General features: G+C 43.1%; 1 protein-coding gene across 3 annotated transcripts in view; it reads right to left on the bottom strand.

Annotated features, from left to right (window-relative positions):
- The window catches only part of VGLL4 (vestigial like family member 4), a 166,187-nt gene that overhangs the window by 104,961 nt on the left and 39,005 nt on the right, over positions 1–22,221 (bottom strand). Inside the window, exon 2 of one of the 3 annotated variants that reach the window (XM_055381011.2) lies at positions 10,604–10,736. The exons of the other annotated variants lie outside the window; for them this stretch is intronic. Within the exon in view, the coding sequence (XP_055236986.1) occupies positions 10,604–10,682 (79 nt within the window). The 5' untranslated portion in view covers positions 10,683–10,736. The remainder of the gene's footprint in view (positions 1–10,603; positions 10,737–22,221) is intronic. 3 annotated transcript variants of the gene reach the window in all.

Here is a 22,221-nt window from a genome sequence, read left to right on the forward strand (position 1 = left end):
TGTAAGTTTCAGCATATCTCTATCCCAGTATGGTGGGGTTTCTTCTTGTTGTTGTTTTTGTTTTGTTTTGTTTTTAATATTGTAAATGTTATAGGTTTCAAAGATTATCTATTTGGGAACTTGGGCATAAACTCAACATATACACTTCTCATGCTTCCAAGTACTGGAAGCATGTGGAACCCGAGTGGAAAAATCATTTAAATTTAGCTCTAAAAATTAAAAAATTAAATAACTTTGGGATCCAAAGGAAAGACTCTTAAACTTTATGTTAACTGAACTTTCATTTCGGCCTTGTTTCCAATAGATTGAGAAAAAGACTGAATACCAAACAGCAACAAAAGCAGCCCATGACGCATTTCAGTGTCATCAGGGTGGCTGTGGGGCTGAATTGTAGGATTATCATAGCCAAAATTCTTTACAAAACTGAACACTACCCTGCTTGTTGATCGATTCAAACACAAAGTGTGAGCAGCAGTCAAAATTCCTTCTGTCCTAGAGAGGAGAAATGCCCTCAGGATGGAGGGCTGGAAAGAAAGCTCTCTGAGGCAGCTGACTGCAATGAAGGTTGCCAGTGCCCCCCCCACTCCACCCCAGCTCTTCCCAGTCACAACCACTCAGCAGGCTGGTAACCCAGAAAGAACCATCCACATTGAAAACTGAGTCATCGTGAGAAAGGCTCCATCACAGACGATGCAAATAAGATACAGGACAAAGGAAGGAAAGGAATATTGCCAAGAAAAAGTCAATGAAGACACACCAGACAGCCAGAGAGATTATGCTGGAAAGAATTGGAAAGTTATGAACCAACATTTTTCCTTTTATTTATTTATTTATTTATTTTTGAGAGGAAGTCTTATTCTATTGCCCAGGCTGGAGTGCAGTGGCATGATCCGGGCTCACTGCAACCTTTGCCTCCTGGGTTCAAGCGATTCTCCTGCCTCAGCCTCCTGGAGTAGCTGGGACTACAGGTGTCCGCCACCAAGCCCAGCTAATTTTTGTGTTTTTAGTAGAGATGGGGTTTTGCCGTGTTGGCCATGCTGGTCTCCAACCCCTGACCTCAGGTGATCTGCCCGCCTCGGCTTCCCAAAGTGCTGAGATTACAGGCGTGAGCCACTGCGCCCAGCCTGAACCAATATTTCTCTATGAGACTTTAAAAAATAGGCATAGCCCCCTGAAACAGGAACTCAAATAAGAAACAGGACAACAAGGGGAGATTAAAAGATAGCAAAGTTCAGGGAAGAAATGAAGTTCAGGAAGAGTGAGGCAATCCCGGAAACGGATGCCGCACTAAACAGCAATAAAGGAAGTAGAGACACTGATGGAAACACAACCAAATATATGGAGGACACATTCCAGAAAATCCCAGTGATTGGCTCAAGAAGGAGCACATGACTCACAGACGTTAGCTGCAGACTTTCTGGAACAAAGCCCAAGAAAGCTATCAGAAGAAACATTCTCCCTGGCTAACATTATGTCGCCATCTGCTACCACGGTGGAAGTCAGCCCAAAGACAAGGCCACATAACAAGAAAACCACAAGAGAAATGAAGGCAGAACCTGAGAACACCATGATCCTCTGAGTCAAACTGCACCCGAAGCCCACCAGAGCCTCAGACTTTTCAGCTATGTGAATCACTAAATTCCTTTTATTTTAAAAAATTCATTAGAATAAGTTTTCCATTACTGGCAATTGAAAGCTTCTTGATACATTTAAGAACAGCTGAAATGAAAAAAGCAAAATGTTCGTAATTCCAAAACAATACATTGGGAAGGCAAACAACTGAAAAATTATTCAAAACAGGAGAATGTAGTAAGGTAGCTTATTATAAAATGGATTTATCAAAATCCAATATGAAAACAACATCTTATGTGCAGTAGGCACAATCCAATGGCCAACTCAAAACATACTCCCAATTCCCTTCTCCCACTGCCTCCACTAGAGGGACTGAGAAAGCTGAATGCTCTCTATTCCAGAATTTCTCCTAACTAGGAGTGCCATGTAATACGGATCTGGCCAATGAGACAGGAACAGAAGTCTGCTTTGAGCTTCTGGGAAAGTTTTTGCTTTTCTTAATTAAAAAAGGCCAGATATGGCTCATGATATCTCATTTTCTCTCTCCTTGTCTTACTGCCTGGAATGGAAATGTGATGCCTGGAGATAAGGCAGCCATTTTGTGACTGTGACATGAAAAGCAGGAGAAGGCTACAAAATAAACAACAGTGATTACCTCAGAAAAACTAGGAACTTGAGATGGGAGGGACCTTCTTCACAAACCGAGTTTTCTTTTTTTAAAAAACACATTTTATAACATAAACTAGGAAATAAAATTATTTTGGAAATATAAAGGAAAGATTATTAGGGTTTACTCGCAGTAGTTAGGAGGTTTCTGAGAGGGGAAGAGTAAAAGTTGGGAAAGCGAGGCAGCAGAGTAAAAGGTGATCAAGCTATGAAAACAACACAAGCCAGGAGTTTACTGAAGCAGAGTTTTTCAAAGTAAAAGCAGTAGAATATACGAGTGAAAAGATAAAGGGGGCTGGAGGATGAGGATAAGCCAGACAGAAATCAGACCTGACTCTACAGTGATGGACACTCCTGAATAGTCCCTAGAGGTTCCTTTTTAGTGGGGCCGGGGAAGTGGTACAATAAAAACAAAGTTTGAAGTCCAGGATACAGAATAAGTTGGCGTTTAAAGCTAAAGAAAACAGAAGTGAAAATCAGAACAAATTCATCCAATTCAGTTCTCAAGATTTCAAGATTAAAACAGCAACATTTAACTGTAAGAATTCTAGGCAAGGCGCGGTGGCTCACGCCTGCGATCCCAGCACTTAGGGAGGCCGAGGCAGGCAAATCACCTGAGGTCAGGAGTTTGAAACCAGCCTGGCCAACATGGCAAAACCTTGTCTCTACTAAAAATACAAAAATTAGCCAGGCGTGGTGGTGGGCACCTGTAATCCCAGCTGCTTGGGAGGCTGAGGCGGGAGAATAGCTTGAACCTGGAACACAGTGGTTGCAGTAAGCCGAGATCATGCCACTGCACTCCAGCCTGGGTGACAGAGCAAGGCTCCACCTCAAAATAAAAAAATAAAATAAAATAAATAAAGAATTTTATTGCTGTACACACTGAAGGGTTTGGACGGTTCTGTTATTACATACTTTCTTTACATATCCTTGTTTCTGAAGTAAGCAAAACAATGGAATTTAATTTCTCTATGCTGTAAGAAAACACATTTGTCATTTCTTTTTACATTTCATTAAAAGTAATGGCAAAAAACACAATTACTGTTGCACCAACCTAATACAATGTAATGTAAAAAGAAATGTAGGCTGGGCGCAGTGGCTCACAGCTGTAACCCCAGCATTTTGGGAGTCCGAGGCGGGAAGATCACCTGAGGTAAGGAGTTCCAGACCAGCCTGGCCAAATCTCTACTAAAAACACAAAAATTAGCCAGGCATGCTGGTGCACGCCTATAATTCCAGCTACTCAGGAGGCTGAGGCAGGAGAATAGCTTGAACCCGGGAGGCGGAGGTTGCAGTGAGCCCAGATCACACCACTGCACTCCAGCCTGGGCAACAGATCAAGAGTCCATCTCAAAAAGAGAAAAATAAAAAAGAAATGCAGCTGCAAATAGAACAGAAGCTGGACACAGACTGGTCCCTGGAAGGAAGGCAACCAGAGTCCAGTGCACTACTTTTGGATAGGGAGGTAATCAAGAGAGCACTCTATGGGGAGTCCAAAGACCTGGACTCTGGTTTCAAGTCTACCTCTAGCTCCCATATGGCCCTGGGCAATCACCTCTGCTTTCTGAAGCTCAGCATGCTCGTCTGTAAAATAAGGGAATTGGACCAAAAATTCGCTACAGTCCTTTTCAATTCTAAATTCTGTGAATAGTTTACTTCAGCCTTGGAGCTGGCAGGGACGGCGGCTGAGAGAAGAATCTGGGGACCAGGGCTGGAGAACCAGGGCTGAATAACGTGGGACTGTGCAGTAAGGGGTCACCCATGAAACCTGGAGTGTGTAGCCATCTAATAATACCATTTACATTCTTGAATATTCCAGCAGTCCTACACTTAGGAACAGGTACTACCAAATTCCCTATTTGCCCTGCATATGGGGACACGTAAGAGCTACAGTAACTATAAAACATGTTTTATAGATCTTTTTTAAAATTGTGTAATTAGTGCCTTAATACGTATGACAAAGAGTAAAAATTCATCCAGAACGCCATGATCTTCAGCCAATTCATACCAGTAACTAGTGATCAGGCATCCCAATTTTCTTTTTTCTAATTTTTTTTGAGACAAGGTCTGGCTCTATCACCCAGGCTGGAGTGCAGCAGCAACTACTAGAGATTGTCTTAAATGTCTCTAGTTAATTTCTAAATCATTTTGATTAATTCCAAAATAAAGTTCCAAATGCTGTTCACCAAAATGAAAGCAATTTGAACATTTTTTTTTTTTTTTTTTTTGAGACGGAGTCTCGCTCTGTCCGCCAGGCTGGAGTGCAGTGGCGCTATCTCCGCTCACTGCAAGTTCCGCCTCCCGGGTTCACGCCATTCTCCTGCCTCAGCCTCCCGAGTAGCTGGGACTACAGGCGCCCACCACCGCGTCCGGCTAATTTTTTGCATTTTTAGTAGAGACGGGGTTTCACCGTGTTAGCCAGGATGGTCTCGATCTCCTGACCTCGTGATCCGCCCGCCTCGGCCTCCCAAAGTGCTGGGATTACAGGCGTGAGCCACCGCGCCCGGCCGAACATCTTAATCCACTCTAAAAAGTCCCCCATATTGAAATCCCAACACGCCTTCATACACCTGCAGCTTCACCAAAGCAACTTCACACTGTGCTGCCAGCCACAGCCTGAGGCTGAGTGACTCCGGAGTGGCAGAAAGAGCCTGCTGAGCAGCTGTGGGGGAAGAGGGCATCCAGCATTGCTCCCTGCAAAGGAAGCCAAGTCCTGACCATGCCTGAAGGCGCCTGACAAAGTCTCCACAGAACACCACGGCCAGGAGAGGCTGTGACAGCACTCATTCATTCAGCATATATTTACTGATCACCTCCCAGGTGCCAGGCACTGTGCTAGGCACTGGAGATTCCACAGTCAACAAAATGAGACAAAACTCCCTCCTTTCGTGAGCTGCACATTCTAGTGCATGTGAAAGACAAATGAGAGAAATCAAAATAAAGCAGGAAAGTGCAAGCAAGGCACAGGTAGGGGCAAGAGACAAGGAAGGCTGCTCTGAGAAGGTGCCTCTGAGTGACGACAGGAAGGGAGGACACAATCCCCGAGGATTAGAAAGTTCATTCTGGGCCGGGCACGGTGGCTCACGCCTGTAATCCCAGCACTTTGGGAGGCCGAGGCGGGCGGATCACGAGGTCAGGAGATCGAGACCATCCTGGCTAACACAGTGAAACCCCGTCTTTACTAAAAATACAAAAAAAATTAGCCGGGCATGGTAGTGGGCGCCTGTAGTCCCAGCTACTTGGGAGGCTGAGGCAGGAGGGTGGCGTGAACCCGGGAGGCGGAGCTTGCAGTGAGCCGAGATCGTGCCACTGCACTCCAGCCTGGGAGAGAGCCAGACTGCGCCTCAAAAAAAAAAAAAAAAAAAAAAGAAAGTTCATTCTGTGCTGCGGGAAAGCACATGCAAAGGCCCCGAGGCAGGAGGAGGCCAGTGTGACTTAAAGGTCATGGAGGAGCCACAGTTCTTATCTCCACATGAGATGGGAAGCTCCTGGAGGGCTTCTGAACAGAGCATGGCCAGAATCTGAGTTCCCATTTTAAAGGCCCACTCCAGCACCAGCGTGGAGAACAGAGAGAAAGGAGATGGAGTTAGAAACGGGAAAGCAGCTATCTGTGGACTAGGGTGCTAGTCAGAGTGATGGCAAAAAGTGATCAGATGTGAGATATATCTGAAGGCAGAACAAACAGAATTTGCTAGCAGACAGTTTGAGATGTGAGAGAAACGGAATCGAGGATGACTGTAAACTTTCTGGGCTCCATAAGAGACAAATGCATATCTGGGCATAATTACTACTCACACTGGACACAGGCTTGGAAATCCAGAGCCAAAGACATTCTGTAAACACCAAAAAAGGGCATCTCTAAGGACCTGAAAACCTACAGGCTTCTAAGGCTCCTTAAAACTCCAACCTTACAAAGAAATTCACTATAATAAGTTGTTACTTACAAAACATGAATGCTACAACCGTCCTCTGTGCTCCCCTCCACTCCGGTGTGCATGCGCTCTCCTATCTGCGGCGCCTGCTCTCAGGTTCCCCCTCTCCAGCCTCCTTCCTGACTCCACTTCCTCATTCCACACACCTTGATGCAGATCTTCTCCAAAGATCTAGCCTCATTTGCCTTTTCTTCTATCTCTACAGTCCTTCACTCAGCAATCTCAATCACTTCCAGCAACAATCTCTTCAAAGAAAAGACCCCATAAATTTCTATCTCTGGCCTCTTTGCACCACAGGTTGAGAATTCAAATTACATCCTTGATGCTACTACTTAATATGCCTGCCACATCTCAAACTCACAAAGCCCTACACTGAGACTCCAATCTTCCCATCTCTTTGGCTAAAGCCAGGGGCTTATGACTGAGTGACAGGTTACAGAGCTTGGGCTTCATTCCATAGGTTAACATGGTGCAAAATACGATTGCTGAGTTTTGCAATGATCTGTCCTTATCTTTCCTTCTGAACGTTCATACATGTTATCTGTTTAACCTCTTTAGCATGTTACTTTCTACCTTTATATTAGGTACCTTTATATTAGGTAAAATGTGACATATACTATTTACATATTGACATATAGTATATGCTATGATCATTTATCATATACCATTTATCTGCATGTTTTATCTTACCTATTAGGCTATATCACCATTTAGGACCTATTGGATTTACCTTTACATAACTTCTGTGTACTACCAGTGTACAGGTGCTGCCCATAGAAAGGCCTCAATAAACATTTGTTTGATACAAAACACATGTGTAGAAGACCATGGAAAGCGACCAAACATCAAAGCCATCTCATTACAAATTTCTTCAAAAGGTGCTTCCTTTAAAACTCCCCCAGTATCATTATCCCTTGGGTTACATTTTCTTTGTTCTACAATTAACAAATGTTCCTTACAAATAGAGAACCTTTCTGACTCATTTCATTTCAAATTTCTATCTTCTTCTTCTTTTCTTTTTTTTTTTTTTTTTTGAGATGGTGTCTCACTCTGCTGCCCAGGCTGGAGTGCAGTGGCGTGATCTCAGCTCACTGTAACCTCCGCCTCCCGGGTTCAAGCATTTCTCCTGCCTCAGCCTCCCAAGTAGGTGGGATTACAGGCACACACCACCACACCTGGCTAATTTTTGTATTTTTTTGTAGAGACTGGGTTTCACCATGTTGCCCAGGCTGGTCTTGAACTCCTGGCCTCAAGTGATCTGCCTGCCTTGGCCTCCCAAAGTGCTGGGATTACAGATGTGAGCCACAAATCCAGCCTCAAATTCCTATCTTCAAGCCACAGGAAACAACTCATTTCTTCAAGATATAAATAAATAAATAAATAAATAAAGAGCAAACAAACCCCAAGACTAGTATTTTGGAGGCAGACAGAATTTCAAATGTCAAAACAACTTTGCTCTCATCTTCTGAGATGCCCTTTAGGGTAACCATTTTTTCTAAATGCATCATGCTTACTATTGCTTGTGGAAATTTGCTTATTCAAATGGTCCAATCCCTTCTCCTTGCTACTAAAAGTGCAGCCACCTACCAGCAGCATCAGTGGCAGCTGGGAGCTTGTCACAAATGCAAACTAACGAGCCCTGTCCCAGACATACTGAGTCAGACTCTTCGGGGCCCAGGAATCTTAATTTAACAAGCTCTCTGGGTAAACGTTTGAGAAGGACAGGCCTATCCCATGGCCAGAGTTACCTTTCGAAAACCCATCTCAACGTGTCATCAGAAACCTTCAATGGCCACAGTATAAAGTCCAAGCCTCTGCAGAAAGTGAAGGATCTTATCATTTAATTGCCACAATCTTCCCATTAAGTCAATCAGCATGTGTTGACCACCTGCTCACATGCCAGGCTCTCTTGCAGGTTTGGAGAAGATAGCAGTCAACTTGGCTGACAGCCCTGCTCTCATGGAACTTACCTTCTCAGAGGGAAACTGACCTCAGAACTCAACTCCCAACTAACCATCCCATTACCTGTGTTCTACTCACACTGCTGTCTTCACCCTTCTCCAAGTACATCCACACATTTTACAGACTTCATGCCAGGGTTCATGCTGTTTCAAACTCAATACCAACCAGGCTGAAATCATCCTCCTTACTCTGGGCTTCTGCTCGTCCTCTAACACAGCAAAGGCTGCATCCCTAGACTGTGATTCATATTTAAATGTCTTTTTCTCCTCTGCTGGGCAGTGTGAGCCTCAGGGGCAGAACCGTAGATCCTTCATCCTTGTATACGTGGCACCTAGCCACATGGCTTAGAATAAATAGCATTTAATTAAATATTCTTAAAAATACAACTCAGGGATAGAATTTTGGCAGTGTTCAAAATGCTTCCTTTGGAAATCTTTAAATTTTCCTCTAAAGCCGGTGTGGTGGTGAGAGCCTGTACTCCCAGCTCAGGAGAAAGCCAGGAGGATCCTTGAGCCCAGGAGTTCAAGGTTGTGATAAGCTGTGACGCCACTGCACTCCAGCCCGTGTGACAGAGTAAGACCCCACCTCTAAAAAAAGAAGAAAGTTTTCCTCTAAAGTCTAAGACCTTCTTTTTTAATGACATTCATTTAAATAGTGGAAAATGTCCTTTGACAGTATAATTAGAATTTTGGCAATGGTCTAATAAATGGTGTAAGAGGGGGATGAAGATGGGCAATGCAACTGCTATTCTAAAACGAACTTTAAGTATTAATAGAACTCATTATTTTGGTACATTTTATGACTGAAGGCAACTCCAAAAATGTCTTGCACAGTGACAGCCTCACTGTAATATTTTTATTCTAGAGTAAGGAATTAGAATAACTTTTTTTTTTTTTTTCATTTTATAGACACAGGGTATCGCTCTGTAGCCCAGGCTGGAGAACAATGGTGTGATCACAGCTCATTATAACCTCGACCTCCTGGTCCCAAGAAATCCTCCCATCTCAGCCTCCTGAATAGCTGGGACTACAGGGCACACACCACCATGTACTGCTAATTTTTTAATTTTTTGTAGAGATAAGGCAAGATTCCTGGCCTCAAGTGATCTTCTTGCCTTGGCCTCCCAAAGTGCTAAGATTACAGGCTTGAGCCACCACGCCCAGCTAGAATATCACTCTTTTCAATGTTTCAATTCTGCCATGCTTCGGTAAAACTAAACAGAATCCCTCTTCCAGCAGGTAAATCTTCTGTTAAGACAATCATTCATGTTTTCAAGAATGCATTATGTATGGGAGGAGGGTGCGGGGAACATGTCTGTTTCTAAAACAAAAAAAAAAAAGCAAGAATATTCAGATGCGGATGGGCTACCATAAGTCTTCCCTATCATCCTCCCTTTTTCTACCCCCCTCCCACAACTTGGCACTTGAGGCACCTCCAGTGTTCCCTGGAAGACATTCAAAAGCAAAATAAATAATGGAAAGAAAACTGAAGTCTACGTTGGAAAACCTTTGTCCTAATCCCAAATGTTATGACCTCAGGAAAGTACTTCTACTGTCTGCACCTCAGTTTCTTAAAAGGAAAGCTGAGGTTCCTTCCAATTTAAAATGCTAGCACTTTCAAATGTTTTCGTCTCTAGAGATCAGAGAACATGCCAATTCACCTGTGTCCCAACAGCCCTTTTGGGAGGTATGCACACAACTCTACTTAAGATTTGATTGAATGAAGTCACACACCATTAAACATTTTCAACATTCCTATCCTAAATATGCCTTCATTTTTGCATTTTATATATAAGTAATATAACCAATAGCTATAGTAAACTTTACTGAGGCTTTCTTTTTTTAAGACAAAAATAAGTAAATGTCTATACTGACTTCCCATACTGTCTTTGGAACCCACTGATTGAGAGACCAGTATCCTGCCTGGATATTAATGGGCACCTGCCACATAAAAGAGAGAGTGGTGAGCCAGGCACAGTGGCTCATGCCTGCAATCCCAGCACTTTGGGAGGCTGAGGCTGGCGGATCACCTGAGGTCAGGAGTTTGAGACCAGCCTGGCCAACATGATGAAACCCCACCTCTACTAAAAATACAAAATTAGCCAGGTGTGGTGGCGCATGCCTGTAATTGCAGCTACTCGGGAGGCTGAGGCAGAAGAATTGCTTGAACCCAGGAGGCAGAGGTTGCAGTGAGCTGAGATCGTGCCATTGCACTCCAGCCTGGGCGGCAGAGATTCCATCTCAAAGATACATTTTAAAAAGGAGAGGGTGGTGGATTAAGCAGAATCGACAGCAGCTGCCCCCGTCCTTAAGGCCACAGTCAGGACTCAAGCACAAAAAGTGTCTTCATGAAGTAATGAGGCTTTAGATAAACATACCACACTTTTCTTTGCAATACTATTTTGCAAATTAATTAATTTCAATTAAGAAATGTCAATTAAGAAAATGTGAAAATCAAAAGAACATTTTTACCATGGTGCAGACCTGGATGTCTCCAATTTTTGAGTGCACAGGACTCAGGGATTTTGTCAAAATGCGTATTCTCAGTCATCAGTTCCGCAGCGAGGACTACGATTCTGCATTTCTAACAAGTTCCCAAGTGATGCTGTGGGCCACATGTAAGTAACAAAGAGGTAGAAAACACAGTTGTCCCTCAGTATTCGCCCGGGATTGGTCCCAGGACCCCCAGGTGTACCAAAATCCATGCATACTCAAGTTTCGCAGTCTGCCCTGCAGAGCCCACCTGTATGAAAAGTCAAGGGTTCCACATCCCACAAATACCCTATTCTTGATCTGCTTTGAAAAACATTCCCATATGGGGTGGTGGACCCTCGCAGATCAAAGACGTTGCTCAAGGGTCAACTGTATATGCCAGGCAGCAATATGCTTCCTAAAGGGACTCATTCTGAAGATATGTGATCTAAAAATTCACTTTTTTTTTTAAATAACTTCAACTGGGAAAATTCCACGAAGCCAGACCCTGGGCTCAAAGCCCAGGATCCCAGCCACACATCTCTTAAAAATAGGTTTTCAAAATGCCTTGCATTTTTTAAAAAAGAATAGCATATTTGCCTAAAATTCTAGCCAAAATTCTTGATATTCACCACTCTATTATTATTTTTTGACTAACTTCTTCCTTGTTCAGTTCTCACTTCCTCCTCGCCTGTCATTAAGCTGAGTCACAAAGCTGTCAACGCTCTGCTGCTTGCCAGGTAGATGCAACTCCTTTCTCCATTTGTTTATCTCCTGCAAAGCGGAATAATTTTTCTAAATTCACTCAGATTCCCAGTGGCACACAGTATCATGCAGAACAGTTGTGGAATTAGGAAACCAACAAGAAATTTTGTACTTCCTGAAATTTTGTGGTTACTTCAAATCATCATCCTGTAAAGATAACAAGGATGAGTCCCTTTGCAAAGCAAAAATGCTAGTTAACTACAAAACTGGAATTTAAGTACGGAAGGTCAATTTCAAATGAATTCAGGATGCAAAAATCTTTCAGACACCTGAGAAGTAACTTGACTACTGAACACTGCACTCATAGAGTTAAAATAGCTCAAGAAGAACGCATATGCTTCTATTTAGTGTTTTTTTTTTAATCCTGTTACAAATTCTCTTATCCTAGTATTTTCTTATGTTTAAAAATATCTTAATTCTCATTTACTATCCCTGGAGCAATATCCCTGGCAAATTCTTCATAATTCCCCATGAGTCTTCCAGCACAGATGCAGCTTTCCAAGTCAAAATTTGTACAAACATCATCTGTCAAACTTCTGCAAGGTAATGACATACTCATCCTGAGCTGTCACCTCCCCTTGCAGAGACTTTGCTAAAATTCTTAGCATAGCAAGGACTTTCAAACAGCTTTCTCCAGCCCACTCACTGTACAGGTGAGGACACGGAGAACCAGTAACTTGCTTTACTTCTACAAAAATGCTACAATGCAAATTTATAATGCTACGGAAAAGATTATCCTGGCTTCTTCACTTGTGCATTTTCTAATAATCTACAGAAGGCAGAGACAGCCAATGATGAGAAATAAGAGCTCTCTATTTATAAACACGTACCTAAGAAGCTACTAATAAAAAATTCTATAAAAGGAAAACGAGAACGCTGAACTCTCTATCATATTTGAAAAAGAAAGGGCAGACATCGCACAATTCAAACCCAGCTTCCAGACTTCAGGGAGTTCTAGAAACCTGACCAGCCCACAACAAAAGACCCAGCCACTGGACTGGGGGTTCCACAAACAGCCCTCAGAGATCACCCAACATTGGGGCTCAGAATATAAGTTTTGCACATCCCCTTTTTTGAATTCAGGAATGTCTTCCCTGCCCTTAATCACAAGCAGACAACCAGATATCTGAGGAAAGCTACTAACGTGGAAGATAGAGACCAAGTTAAACCAGAAAAGCAAATCAGAGGACACAGAGACTATACAAGAAGAAAATTAAAATATATATATATACCAAGTACCTCAGAATTACAGTATCCATAAAACAGGGTGTGATTTTTTAAATAGTTCTAGAAAACAAAAAACACAATAGCAGAAGTTTTGAAAATATTGACAGAAGGATTAGAAAATAAAGTTGAGAAAAATCTTCCAAAAAGCAGAACAAGTCCGGAAGGGAGAAAGGGGGAAGGGGGGGAAGTAGACTAGTCCGGGAGGTCCAAAAACTGAAAAGTACAATTGCCAGAAGAAGAAAAGAAAGGAAGCTGAAATATGAAAATGTATCAGTGGAATCTAAGAAATATCCCCCAGGAATGAGTTTCTAGATTGAAGGGGTTTACTGAGTGCCCAATATAATAGTTGCTTTTTCTTCTAAACCCCCAAGTCATGGTATTTGAAATTTCAGAACACTAGGGACAAACAGATGATCCCAACAGTTTCCAGAGAGAAAAAACTGGTCACACACCAGCAGATACAAAATCAGAATGGCCGGATGTGGTGGCTCACGCATGTAATCCTAGCAATTTGGGAGGCCAAGGTGGGTGGATCACTTGAGGTCAGGGGTTCGAAACCAGCCTGGGCAACATGGTGAAACCCCGTCTCTACTAAAAATACAAAATTAGCTGGGCGTGGTAGCGGCGCCTATAATCCCAGCAACTCAGGAGGCTGAGGCAGGAGAATCACTTGAACCCAGGAGGTGGAGGTTGCAGTGAGCTGAGATCGCAGCACTGCACTCCAGCCTGGGTGACAGAGCGAGACTTTGTCTCAAAAAAAAAAAAAAAAGAAATCAGAATGGTTTCACATTTCCCAATGGTAACACAAAGCCAGAAGGCAATGGAGCTCGCCTCCAAAACCCTGAAGAAAAATCTACAACTGGGAATTCTACACTCAACCTATCAATCCAATGAGAATGGAGAATAAAGATGTTTTCTGCAATATCTCAAAATTTATCTTCCACACACTCTTTGTCAGGATAAGCTCTTCCAGCATGGAAGAGTGACCCCGGAAAGAGGACCACATGAGATACAGCACATGGGAGAAAAGTGAAGGATTCCCCAGAACGAATGCGAAGAGGGATCCCAGCATGGCACTTGTGTGTCCCAGACATGGAACTGCGGCTAGAGAGCCAAGACACAATCCCCGAGAGTTACTCTCTGCAGTCACTGTGCTAAGCAGTGCACAGACAGCATCTCATTTAAATTCTACAATAAGCCTGGAGATCAGCAATTATTAGCTGCTATTACGGGAATTTTAAAGATGGGAAAAGAGTCAGCTAGGTTAATCTCCCCACTGTCATGCAGCTTTACATGGCAGAGATGAAAATTCAAACCCAGGCCTGCCACCCTTTTACACCTACACACGTGTCCACTGCAGGATTCTGTGAGATCAAACAGAAACCTGGAAATGTGAAGGAAAGAAAGGAAACACGGATTAAAAAGGCAAAGAGGACAGACACAAGAAACGGGACACCCAGGAAGAGATGAGCGATGGGTGTTATGCTGTTCTGTATTTATTTCCTATTTTAATGATTTTTCCAAATTGAAAAAGGAAGGGGAGAAATATAAGTGAACAGGAGGAGAAGAAAGTAATAAGGGGGGAAAATGGAAAGACATAGGAAAAAGACATGAGACTAAGGAATACAACTGGAATGACACTCTTTGGCATTCAGAAAGTGTAGTCTTAAATAGCATATTCTCCCTCAATGATGTGAAGTGATACATCTCATTCATTACTAAATGTTCAAATCCAAGGGATTCCCAAATTCCTTCCAACCATCTTTTCGGTTTTAACCAAAATGCAACATAGGCTGGGCGCAGTGGCTCACGCCCGTAATCCCAACACTTTGGGAGGCCGAGGTGGGTGGATCACCTGAGGTCAGGAGTTCGAGACCAGCCTGGCCAACATGGCGAAATCCTGTCTCTACTAAAAATACAAAAATTAGCCAGTCATAGTGGCAGGCGCCTGTAATCCCAGCTACTCAGGAGGCTGAGGCATGAGAACCACTTGAACCTGGGGAGCAGAGGGCGCAGTGAGCCGAGACTACGCCACTCACTGCACTCCAGCCTGGGGGACAGAGCAAGGCACTGTCTCAAAAAATAAAAAAAATAAAAAAAAAAAAATGTAACATAGGCCAGAACAGGCATGAACTATGCTTGATGTGCTTACTACATTCAGGGGTTCTAGGGCAGTACGGGGCTTGTCTAACTCCGTGGACTCTTCTACCCATAAACCAACTCAGATGTGTTTGTTCAGATGCTTTTAAACAAATAAAATGTTTTACACAAATGTAAAACCCCACGGAGAAAGAAAAAATTTAAAAGTGTAATATATAAGTTATCCATTCCATAGACCTTTATAGAAGCTCACCTTAACAATGCTGTTACTTAGATATGGAAAACTCATTTGCCTAACATCTGCAAAACTGCTCAGAGATAACAAACTTAATTCTTTTTAGATACCTTTCTTAAGAGATTAGGCAATAAACATCATTTAGTTAATAATTTTCAACTAAAGCAAATACATTATATAAGTTATACCCAATAGAGTTGAAATATCCAATTCAGTAAAACAAACTGTTCAGTTAACTAGATTAATGGTAGCCTCATTAACAGATGTTCTGACTTGATTTGCGTGTTTTTCTTACATTTTACTCTCATACAAAAATGTCTGCTTGCCTTACATAAAGATATACATTGCCTTCAACAGAACCTAATTTACTGTATCATATTTTATTCTTTACTCTCACTTTATCTTAGTTACACACCATATGTGACCTCCAAAAACCACAGAGAGCCAAGGACTATGAGCAGTTCAGAAATCCCATGGATTTGTATAATTAAAAATAATTTTTGGCCGGGCGCGGTGGCTCATGCCTGTAATCCCAGCACTTTGGGAGGCTGAGGCGGGTGGATCACGAGGTCAGGATATCGAGACCATCCAAGCTAACACGGTGAAACCCCGTCTCTACTAAAAATACAAAAAATTAGCCGGGTGTGGCGGGTGCCTGTAGTCCCAGCTACTCGGGAAGCTGAGGCAGAAGAATGGCATGAACCCAGGAGGCGGAGCTTGCAGTGAGCCGAGATTGCACCACTGCATTCCAGCATTCCAGCCTGGGTGACAGAGCGAGACTCTGTCTCAAAAAAAATAATAATAATAAAAAAATAATAATAGTAATAATAATTTTACAACACCTATAGGCTATTGATCTGAGTTAATAATTAAATAAATATAAAAGAACATGATGCTGAAGTATAATATTTCATCTACTGAATCACAAATCTTGAAAAGAAAGGCCAATATCCAATACAGGTGAAATTAATACAACTGTAACTATTTTGTGGCATGATAAACTGTTACAAACCATTTAGAACAGTTTGAATATATTTGGATATAAATATAAAAGGTTTGCATATAAATATAAAAAACATCTAAGAAGTGTTATTATTTTATTCAGCAATCTTCCTAGAATTAGGAAAAAACTGAAAAGAAGAAAAAGAATATTAAAAAATAGTCCCTACAATAATTATTATAAAGCAGCCTACTTAATAAAAAGGGTAACGGATTAATAAGTAAATTATATTACATCAACTCCACATAATATTATGCTGCCACAGTAGCACTGTAAAATGGTTTAAAGCATTTGATCACTTTGTATTTAATCTATTCATTAAATTTTTTTGATATAAAAAATTAAAAAAATAAAACTCATGCGTAATTCTACCATTAAGAGATAACTACAGCTAAAACTGTTATACTTTTTTACTGTGCAACACATGCATTTATGGCAGAGTTACTATCATACTATATATGTAGTTTTATTGTTAAATATTTTGGTTGTTTTCAGTATTTTACAACACTACAATAAATATCACTGTGCAAATCTCAGATGATTTTCTTAGCATACATTCCTAAAAGGAGAACTATTGAGTTAATGGTATGAGTAGTGTGCCAACTGGTACTCCCATAAGTGAGTGAGTGTGGGTATAATTTGTAATATTTTTTAAAAGAGCAGACTGCAATTTTTTTTTTTTTTGACAGGGTCTCACTCTGTTGTCCAGGCTGGAGAGCAATGGTGTGATCATGGTTCACCATAGCCTCAACCTCCCAGACAAGTGATCCTCCCACTTCAGCCTCCTGAGTAGATGGAACTACAGGCAAGTGCCACCACACCCAGCTAATTTTTTTTGTATTTTTCGGGAAAACATGAGGTCTCGCTATGTTGCCCATGGTGGTCTCAAACTCCTGGGCTCAAGTGATCCACCCACCTTGGCCTCCCGAAGTCCTGAGACCACAGACATGAGCCACCGCACCCAGCCCAGATTGCAAATTTTTAGAAGTGCTATAGCGCATATGAACAAAAACTAGAATATACAAGTAACCAAGTTTTAAAATTTCAGTTAGGCCAGGCACAGTGGCTCACGCCTGTAATCCCTGCACTTTGGGGAGCTGAGGTGGGTGGATCATGGTAAAACCTAGTCTCTACTAAAAAACAAAAAATTAGCCGGGTGTGGTGGCATGCACCTGTAGTCCCAGCTACTTAAGAGGTTGAGGCAGGGGAATCGCTTGAACCCTGGAGGCGGAGGTTGCAGTGAGCTGAGATCGCACCACTGTACTCCATCCAGCCTGGCAACAGAGCAAGACTTTGTCTCTCAAAAAAAAAAAAAAAAAAAAAAGGAAAAGAAAAAAAATCAGTTAATGTGTAGCCATATTGCTTTACAGTCTAAATGAATAACTTCTGGGCTAGCTTCAACGGACGCCATCATTCTCAGATTTTAGCCCTCAAGAATAGAGGCTCCCTAGTTTGCTTTCTGTTTTTGAGGCAATAGAGTCTCACTCTGTCGCCCAGGCTAGAGTGCAGTAGCGCCATCTCAGCTCAATGCAACCTCCCACCTCCTGGGTTCAAGTGATTCTGGTGCCTCAGCCTCCCAAGTAGCTGGGACTACAGGCATGCGCCACCACATCTGGCTAATTTTTTGTATTTTTAGTAGAGATGAGGTTTCACTATGTTGGTCAGGCTGGTCTCAAACTCCTGATCTAAAATGATGCATCCGCCTCAGCCTCCCAAAGTGCTGGGATTACAGGCATGAGCCTCCGCACCCAGCCCAAGGCTCCCTAGTTTGATTCACACCACATAAAATGCCTCTCTGACCCACAGCTACATTCTTAGTGTCATGGTATTTTCCCTCCAGAACACAGAGTAGTAATTCTGACCTAATGACCTTTCTGCAGGAATGCCACTCGTGGCAGCAACATTCCTTTCCTTTAAAGTGGCTTTTGCTTAGCTGTGACCTTAGCATTTCATCCTAACCCAGGTGAGGGATATAAAGTCATTCATTATAATATTCTCCCTCAATCACTTGAGTCCAGGAGGTCGAGGCTGCAGTGAGCCATGATCGCACCACGGCACTACAGCCTGGGCAACAGAGTGAGACCCTTAATATACATACGTTCTCCCTCTTTGTTTATGTTGGAAATTTTTTATAATAAAAAAAATTTAAGTACATTAATTTTTAAAACAACTCATAGCAAAGGAATGTTCCAAAGAAGTGCCATCTAATTTTGTAAGTACAGTCATGCCCTGCATAATGACGTTTCAGTCAATGACAGACAGCATATGCCACGGTGGTTTCATAAGACTATAAAGAGCTAAAAAATTCCTACTGCCTACTGACATCATAGCTGTCATAATGTTGTGCAACGCCTTACGTGTTTGAGGTGATGCTGGCGTAAACACACCTGCGCTGTCAGTCATATAAAAGTTTGGCAGATACAATTACGTGCAGTATATAATAATAATGATAATAAATGACCCTGTTATTGGTTTATGTATTTACTGTACTTTTTATCACTCCTTTAGTGTACACTCCTTCTACTTACATGTATTTTTTAAAGTTAACTGTAAAACAACCCCAGGCAGGTCCCTCAGGAGGTGTCCAGAAGAAGGCATTGTTATCACAGGAGGCAACAGCTTCATGCAGTTACTGCCCCTGAAGACCTTCCAGTGGGACAAAATGTGGAGGTGCAAGACAGTGATATTGAGAATCCTGACCCTTGTCTAGGATAATGCATGTGTTTGTGCCTGAGTTTTTAACAAAAAAGTTTTAAAAGTAAAAATTGAAAAAAAAAAAAAATTAGTAGAAAAATGTTTACAGAGCTGGGCGCGGTAGCTCATGCCTGTAATCCCAGCACTTTGGGAGGCCGAGGCGGGCGGATCATGAGGTCAGGAGATCGAGACGAGCCTGGCCAGCATGGTGAAACCCCGTCTCTACTAAAAATACAAAACTTAGCCAGGCGTGGTAGCATGTGCCTGTAATCCCTGCTACTCGGGAGGCTGAGGCAGGAGAACTGCTTGAACCTGGGAGGCGGAGCTTGCAGTGAGCCGAGATTGCGCCACTGTACTTCAGCCTGGGCGACAGAGCGACACTCTGTCTCAAAAAAAAGAAGAAAAATGTTTATAGAATGAGAATATAAAGAAAGAAAATATTTTTGTTCAGCTGTACAATGTGTTTGGTTTTAAGCTAAGTATTATTATGAGTCAAAAAGTTTTTTTAAAAAAAGTTTATCAAGTTAAAGGTACAGTAACCTAAGGTTAGTAATTTACTGTTGAAGAGAGAAATATATTTTAAAAATAAAGTTAGTGTAGCCTTCATGTACAGTGTTTGCAGAGTCGTAGGGCACACGACTGTCGTTGGCCCTCCCATTCACTCACCACTCACTACTCACCCAGTGCAACTTCCAGTCATGGTAAGTGCCCTATACAGGTATTTCAATGCTTATCTTTTATACTGTATTTTTACTGTAACTTTTCTATGTTTAGATACACAAATACTCATCACTGTGTTCAAACTGCCCACAGTATCCTGTGCAGTCGCGTGCCACAGGGGTTTGTAGCCCAGATGCAACAGGTGATCCCACACAGCCTAGGTGTGCAGTGGGCTGAGTGCAGTGGGCTGTGAGCCTGGGTTCATCAAGCACGCTCTGCAATGTTCGCAGATGACACAATTGCCTAAGGACGCATTCTCAGGAGTATCCCTGCTATGCAAAGCCTGACTGTACTCCCTGTTATAACCACGAGCTGTTTTCCACAGCAGCATGGTCATCACTATCCCCAGACACCACCAAATTTACATCTACTCAGAGAAATAATTATATTCAATTTAAAATTTTAAATAAGTACTACACAAAGATACTCTGGAAGGTCAAAAGCCGCATCATCCTTGGCCTGAGGAAATCAAGATGATCACAGGGCTGTGCGGAAGACCAGCAGTGCCAAAACACAAGGTCCAGTAACACACTAAGACGAATCCCAGGAAGACAGCGGGAGGACATCGCACAACGTCTCAGTGCACACCATTCAGCCGCTCTTTTCTCACCCACACACTGATGCCAACTTCCTGAGTAACATTCCGAGTAAAACGTGCACGACTCACTCCAGACAGTCCACTTAGTGTCCACCCACACTCACGTGGTATAATGGAAAGGACACCTGCTAGGAAGTCAGCCAGGCCTGGTTTCCCATCCCATCTCTGCCACCGACTTGCTGTGAGACCACAGGCAAGCTGCGAGCCCTACAAAGCAGAGATGACGCTTCTCACTTCAGCACTTAGCATGGCACCTGGTGTGGCACAGGCACGCGATGAGTATCTGTTGAGTGAATGGGAGGGTGGCGGAATCCCCGCCGTGAAGCTGCCTACACGATTTCAATGGGAGCCTCCCACTCCCCCGCCCCCACGCCTCCCTTCCCTTCTCTTTCTATGGGTCTCTGCCTTCCCTCCCTCAGAAACGTGCTAGTCCCATGGCGTTCATAATTGTTCTTTCTAAATACATTCCAAATCATATTTCTTTTTTGTTTGTTTTGTTTTGTTTTGTGACGGAGTCTCGCTCTGTCGCCCAGGCTGGAGTGCAGTGGCGCGATCTCGGCTCACTGCAAGCTCCGCCTCCTGGGTTCACGCCATTCTCCTGCCTCAGCCTCCCGAGCAGCTGGGACTACAGGCGCCCGCCACCACGCCCGGCTAATTTTTTTGTATTTTTAGTAGAGACGGGGTTTCACCATGTTCGGCAGGATGGTCTCCAACTCCTGACCTTGTGATCCACCCGCCCCAGACTCCCAAAGTGCTGGGATTACAATACCCAGTGTGCCTTTCTTCATTCATTCATTCAGGAGCCTGGCTGTGCTCTAGACACTGCGAACACAGCATTAAGTAGGCTCGGCGTTGGGAGCCCGCTGTGATACAGCCCGGCGGCTCATGGAGGAGCTGACCTTCCACCGGGCACCATGGGCGCAGGGCCTTGGGCCCACAGCACTTTTGGGGCCCATGAAAATTGTTTGTTTCCACAATCTCAGAAGAAAAAACATGAACTATTAGGACGAAAAAAAAACTTTTACCATACAGTATTAATATTTCATTTGCATACCAATGCAGTTGTAAAATATAATTTGTAATATCTTTTTAATGAAGGAAAGGGCCTACAGAGGCACAGATGCCTCAGGCTCATGAGTGTCGGATGCAGCCCAAGGAAACACATGCCAAGGATGGAATGCAAAGGAGCCAGCAAGTAAGATTCGAGAAGGGCGTTTCAGGCAGAGAGCATAGCTGCTGCACAGGTCCTGAAACAGGCGACGGCCATAACAGCGTGAGGGAAATGGGCGACATGACAAAGGCCAGGTGTGGCCACATCTCCAAGGCATAAAGACAAAGTGGGACACAGTTAAAAATGATACAGGATTTAGGCCGGGCGCAGTGGCTCACACCTGTAATCCCAGCACTTTGGGAGGCCAAGTGGGTGGATCACTTGAGGTCAGGAGTTCGAGACCAGTCTGGCCAACAAGGCGAAACCCTGTCTCTACTAAAATTACAAAAATTAGCCAGGTGTGGCCGGGTGCAGTGGCTCACGCCTGTAATCCTAGCACTTTGGGAGGCTGAGGCAGGTGGATCACTTGAGGTCAGGAGTTTGAGACCAGCCTGGCCAACATGGTGAAACCCCATCTCTACTACAAATACAAAAAATTAGCTGGGCGTGGTGGTGGGCACCTGTAATCCCAGCTACTTGGGAGGCTGAGGCAGGAGAATAGCTTGAACCCGGGAGGTGGAGGTTGCAGTGAGCTGAGATCGCACCACTGCACTCCAGCCCAGGTGACAGTACAAGACCCTGTCTCAAAAAAAAAAAAAAAAAAATTAGCCAGTTGTGGTGGTGGGCACCTGTAATCTCAGCTACTCAGGAGGCTGTGACACGAGAATCACTCGAGCCCAGGAGGTGGAGGCTGCAATAAGCCAAGATCTCACAATTGCACTCCAGCTTGTGTGACAGAGTGAGACTTTCTCCAATGAAGAATATAACTTTCTCTGATGCTATTGAAATGCCTCCTTTCAATAGCAATGGAAAGTGGAAGAGTACCAGGAGTAGTTATAAGGGTGTAGATTTCCACATAATTGAACTTGTCCAACTCCTAAAACTGTTTAACAATGGACAGTTTAGTGAAGTAACAAACTTTCCATCTCTTACATCCAAGCAGAGGATAGAAGCCAAATGTCAGGAATCTTGCAAAGGGAACCCTGCATAAAAAGGAAGATTGAACAAGAGGACAATCAAGGTCCTATCCATTCCTACAGGCCTAAATTAGCATCTTCTGCATGGAAGT

Source organism: Gorilla gorilla, chromosome 2, assembly GCF_029281585.2.
Source record: "Gorilla gorilla gorilla isolate KB3781 chromosome 2, NHGRI_mGorGor1-v2.1_pri, whole genome shotgun sequence".
Classification (NCBI taxonomy): domain Eukaryota; kingdom Metazoa; phylum Chordata; class Mammalia; order Primates; family Hominidae; genus Gorilla; species Gorilla gorilla.